The sequence below is a fragment of the Colius striatus genome, chromosome 14, assembly GCF_028858725.1.
Source record: "Colius striatus isolate bColStr4 chromosome 14, bColStr4.1.hap1, whole genome shotgun sequence".
NCBI lineage: Eukaryota > Metazoa > Chordata > Aves > Coliiformes > Coliidae > Colius > Colius striatus.
The window spans coordinates 7,610,762-7,616,547 of record NC_084772.1 but is presented as its reverse complement, the minus strand read 5'-3'; the positions used below and the strand labels follow the sequence as shown (position 1 = coordinate 7,616,547).

The 5,786-nt window shown below is 47.9% G+C and overlaps 1 protein-coding gene across 2 annotated transcripts in view; it reads right to left on the bottom strand.

Annotated features, from left to right (window-relative positions):
- The window catches only part of SALL1 (spalt like transcription factor 1), a 13,615-nt gene extending 8,555 nt beyond the window's left edge, over positions 1-5,060 (bottom strand). The window contains exon 1 of one of the 2 annotated variants that reach the window (XM_062007470.1): positions 4,979-5,060. In XM_062007470.1, the coding sequence (XP_061863454.1) occupies positions 4,979-5,054 (76 nt within the window). In that variant the 5' untranslated portion in view covers positions 5,055-5,060. Of the gene's footprint in view, positions 1-3,735; positions 3,791-4,978 lie in introns of those variants that run through there. The other variant, XM_062007471.1, reaches the window with a different exon arrangement.
- Positions 5,061-5,786: the final 726 nt, after the last annotated feature.

The window sequence follows — 5,786 nt, the reverse complement described above, 5'->3', positions numbered from 1 at the left end:
TAAAACGCTTCTATACCTAGCAACTTTCCAGCAGCTCCCTTTACCCACTCAGACAGTTCAAAATACATGTTTTCTGCATCTCCAATGCACATTAACATTTGAAAGTATATCTGTCCCCAATGCACACACCCCTTTAATTCCTCCTTTCTTAAATCGATTTACAAACAGCAAGTTTTAAGTAACAATTTGTTCAGAAGAAAATTGCTTGCAAGATAAAGCAGGTATTTGTACTCTTATTTCACTCTGTTTCTAAACTTTTCTGTATCACTGGTGGTGATGCAATTCTCCTATATGTTAAAGTTAAATTTTATCCAAGATTTTCTAATCTGATGCCAAAAACTCTTATTCTCAAGTGATCTTGAAACTAAGAATAAATTCACACTAATGAACACAATTTTAAAAAGTCTTCCTTATGGAAGAATCAAAACGAACACTAGATGGGGTTCCAGTTGCAACAGTTTCTTCAAAAAGTTCAGTGCAGTTTCACTGTTCCAGTGACACGTAAAAGAAAGGCTCCTTAAGGCTATATCTAAACTTTGGCTACATAAACATTGGCAAACGGACAAGAAACTAAATCCCTGTTGTTTGGAGGGTAAAACGGAGCTATGGGAACTACCTGTCAATCTCCTCTTCGGGGGTCTGGCATCTGAGGGGTGACAGGGGAATAGGGTTAGCAAAAGAAGCAAAGCTGATAAGGTGAAGCTAAAATAAACTACTAACTTCCTGCTAAGCAACCAGTAAGACTCAATTCGGGGGTCACTGGCAAGATATTGAAGTACATATTGTGATCTGAACCCTGTCACCTTTGGATGGAAGGAGGCTAGCAAAGGTTAAAACAGCTGAACACTTAAGTTTTTTTTCCTAGCACAGTCATATAGACACGAAGCAACAATTTTTGCTTGCATGTTTCAACTTTCATTTTTTCCACGCTGCAAAGCATATAGGTAATATGCACCCTCAAGTATAGAAAATACACACAAGCAAAGCTTCTTTGACGGGCATTTGGCAGGAGCTGCCCCTTTCAGGTTTTTTTACAAACTGTTTCAAGAAACATGATTGTGTTTTCCGAGAGGCATCTCAGGTCACTTCAATAGAGATTCATGTTTCCACAATTAAACGATGAATATGGTTAAAAAACAGTTATGCAATAAGCACTGGTACAGCTTAATATACAGGAGAGCTTGTCCTCGGGGAGCCAGATGCTACTTAGCATCAAAAAGATAAATAAGGTACAAACTAAAACATAAATATTTTGTAGCCAAGACAAAGATACGAGTTATGTAGGGAAAACACACACAAAATGAGTCTGAGCTAACACTGGGATTAGACAACTTCCACCATATGGGTTTCAGTAATTATTTCTGAATTGCATCTGCATAAGTGATATTTCACAAGGCCCTCTACACTTCGGGCTCACCTTTGGAGAAAACACAAGTGTCTGTATTCTGAACAGACAGACTACAGTTATCACACAAAAAGGCCTAATTATGTAACAAACTAAAAGCAGCCCAACTAAGCAATTATTTCTCTTAAGCACCCTGTCCTTCAGATCCTGCTGAAGAAAGCCATCATAATTTCTCTCATTTCATGGGCCCAGAAACAATTACGTGAATGATCATAATGCTGCAGCAGGAATTGACCAAAATCCATTATTGACGGGAAAAGGCACTGGTTCTGACAAGCCTTTATATGGACGGGCAGCAAATATTTTCGCTTCCTCAGGGTCTAGCTGGCTCATTTATCTGATAGAACTTTTCCTTTGTACAATTACACTCCAAGAATATTCTTTTACAATTGGGAATGCAATTCCAACCAATTAAAAATAAAATTTAAAACATCATGAAAGTGGCTGGAGTTATTAACAAAAGGAAATAATCCTCCAACCTCCTGCTCACTTCCTACCAGTAATTAGTTACTTGTTGAATATAATTTACACTGCAAGTAATTTCTGCTATTAATCTGAGAGCTGTTCTGGTTAATCCAATACGAACTTTATCAAATGTGCACATGCACAGGATTTTACGAGGTTAAACTTACTTATGGATTAATTGCACCAAAATACATTTGAAGTGGAAGAATTTTCCTAAAAAAAAATACAAGAGAGCACAGTAAAAAAAAAAAAACCAAAAAAACAACCACCACACTCTTGCAGTCTGAGGAACTTTTTTCCTATCGATCCTTAGATGTGAAAATGTAGCTGAAAGTTTTAACAAACCACATTCAAATCAGATGCAAGAAAATTTTTCTGGGGCCATTCATTCACCCAAAAAACTGCCCAGCAGTACCATACTTCAGGACTAGGGATGCTACATTTGCCTGAACCCTGCCCAAGCTGTAGATGAATTAGCAAATTTGACTTCACAATATGAAAGGAGAAGGAAGGAGTGCTTGGAATTTCTAGGTTTTGTTTTACAATTTCAAGACATAATGCAAACTCCTCCTCGCTGCTGCAGCTCTCCCACCTTGTGTTGCTCAAGTGTGAAGCTGCTGCCAGGGCTGGGGACCCCGGGCAGGCGGAGGGCAGCTCTATGCTAATATTATTACAGCGTTCTGAATCCTGAAACACCATTACAAAACACACCCTCCAGGCAACTTACTCAAAACCTATCGCCTAAGCATGTAAACCAGCTATAACCTAAAACCATTACTAGAGAAGGGTAGAGGAGGGACGCTTTAGAGTGAAGCACACTGCTTCTCCTAGGGAGCCAGATGATATTTTAAAAAAATAAATAAGTAAACAACAAAGTTTATTAAGTTACGATAGCCACGGAAACTAAACAAAAGCTTCATTTCCATGCCATCGTTTCAGGCAAAATCCAACTTACTTCAAGTACATCCTTTAGCAACAGGCAGGAAAGCTGCTAAATTAACATTCCTTTCTCACACTCCCACTGTCTTTCATTTGAAAATGACGTGCAAAATCAGATCAAAAGACTAAAAAGATAATAAAATGGCTACTTAAAAAAAACAAAACCAAACTTAGAGGCGTTTTGACCTGTTCCATCTACTAGAACCAAAAAAATAAAGAGACAGTGAACATCAAAAGATGTAACCATACAGACTGAAGATGTGAAAAATCCCTCTGCTTTCCCAGCAAGATAACTTCTATCTCAGCTTTCTCTTTCTCTGCTCACTTTAAAGAGTTCCAAATTCTTTCATAGGAGGCCGACCAGAGACAAATAAAACCCTTAACGTTTTCCCAAGTGCTGTTCCAAACTTCATGCGGAAGTAGAAATAATATCGGAAGAAAAATAAATAAATTTACTGAGATGAGAAAGGGGATTACGCTGAGCAAACAGCAAAACTCGAGTGCACTCAAAACACGCACAACTCTGCTAAAAAGCAGAAGTCGCGTCCCGGGAACCAAATGAGTTTTAAGAAATGTTTCGGCAGAGCTACGCAAAGCTAGTGCTTATGTATTTGCTGGTTTACGGACAGAGTGTCTCAGGGATTTTGAAAGCCAGGTAAACGCTGACAGAGGCAGGAGAACACCCCACAAACTTTCCGACTCGGTTTACCGCGCGGAGCTCGGGACCCTCTCTCCCTGCGCTTCGCCCCCGTGCAGCCGAGGGCCTCGGGCACCACAGACGGCACCGCCGCTGCCGGGGCCAGAGCAGCAGGCACTGCGGCGACAACCGAGGGCCCCGCGCCAACGTTTCCTCGGAAAGCCGAGGTGCTCGCGACCAACGAGTCCGGGCGGCGAGGGGGCACCGCCGCGCCCCGGCCCGCCCTTACCTGCCTGCCTGAAGCGCTTCAGCCCCGCGGTGCCCGTCGCCGGCCGGGCCCCTCGCAGCCCCCCGGCGCTCACCCGCCTCATGGCCGCGGGGAGGGTGGGGAGGGCGACCGGCGGCGGGCGCAGGGTGATCGCTGCCCCCGGGTCGGGTGCCCCCGCCTTCCTGGCCACAGCTCTCGCAGACCACTTGTCCTGTACCGCGTCTCGGTACAGGTACGGGCAGGGGCACGTCGCCTCCGCCGCTCACTGGGCTGCGCCGAACTCCTCCGAAATTCCCCTTCTCCGGGAGAAGGAGAAAGGTGGAACAAAAATAAACAGGAAAAAAAACCCCAAACAAACAAAAACCCCCAAGATGTTTCACACGATCCCTCTCCAATTCCTGGTGGACACCAAGGCAGCGTTTGTTCCTCTCTCACAGACTTAAGAGAGGAGGGGGAAACGAAGAAAGAAAAAAAAAAACCACCAAAAACCTTAAGGAAAGCAAAGAAGACCCCGCGCTGCCTGGAGCTTGCGCACCAGCGGTCGCAGAGTCACTCTCCAGCGTGGCGACTGCGCGGAGCCCGGCGCGGCGAGGCAGCTGCCGGGACGGGGCGATCCCTCCCCACGGCCCGCGCTGGCGGCGGCAACTTTTCCGCCTCCAGGAAGCTCTTGGTGCAGCCGGAGGCCGGTGCTGCTCGGCGGCGGGGCAGCGGCCGCCGCTCGCCGGGACTGCGGGGGTACTGAGGGATGCGAGAGCGCGAAGGTCCGCGGGGGTGGTGGTGGGGGGGGCAATAAAGTGGGTGCCGAGGGGAGTTTTCCGCCCCTTTCGGGGGGACGGCGCGGACAGCGTGTGTGGCCAGATGGGGCATCTGTCCCGCGGGGCGCAGGATCAGCTGCCCCGTGGCAGTCTCATTTTGTTCCCCGGATCCGCGGGGCGCGGAGAAAGGCACGGGGGGCGCGGATCCATCTCCCGCGGGCTCAGGATGCCAGACCGCCCCGCGGGGGCAGGGCGGAGGGAAAACATCAGAAAACGGAAAGAGTTTTGAGTTTCATTAAGAGACAAGAGAAACAAAACTCTGAGTTAAAAAAATTAAAAGCTAAGAAGTTGGACGAAAACACCAGCAGGACCCCTCTCCCCGCACGTAACTCCGGGAGATCCAGCTGTCCCGCTCCGCTACCCCGCGCGGTCCCATCTTCCCGCAAGGTAAGTTGATCTATTTTGTGTGTGTTTGTGTTAAAATGTGTGCGAGGGAAAGGAGAACTCACCATTTCGCTGGGATATCAAGGCCAGATCAGGGTCGGATTGGAAATGCTGAGGCTTCGCCTGCTTCCTCCGCGACATGCTGGCTCAAACATCAGCTGGGGCAGAATAAAAAATTACTAAAAAAAAATCTTCTCAAAATTACGGAAATCGAGCCTCCCCCCCCCCAGCCTCCCCAATCCTCCGCGCACCGCGCATGTGTCCTGCTATAATTATGATTATCAATAATGCATTGCGATTAATCATAGAGGGGCTCTTTGAAAGGCGATTGGCACATGGCCAGCTCTATTCAAACCAGCTCGCCTTAATCAATTAGGCGCTGATTTGCTGGAGACCCTTGTCTCTCCGCCGCTCCCACCCAATGAGTCGATCCATGTGGCAGGAGAAGGGGCTGGATTTCCCCAAAGCTGTTTGGATACAGTTTAACCCTCTTAGCAACCAGCTGGGGCTGCATCGCGCCATCCCGGTTACTATAGGAATGCGTCCCCCTCGCCCCTTCCTCCAGCCCCGACGGGCTCCTCGCGCCTCCCTCTCTCAGCCTTGCTCTGCATTTCACTTTTTTCTTCTTTTTTTTATTTTTTTTTTTTTTTTAAGCTTCTCCCCCGCCGCCTGAAGCCCCGACCGGCGGAGGGAGGGCAGGGTAAGCAGTAATCGATCGAGGGGAGGACGCACGGCTGGGGGCGGTCGGCAGAGAGCAGCGAGCCCGGAGTGGCAGCCCTCGGCAAGTGTCTCCGCGGGGGGAGTCCCGCTGCCGGCTTCGGCCCCGGTCCGGCTGCCGCCCGGCCCCACACACTGCCGCTCGCTCTGTCCCGC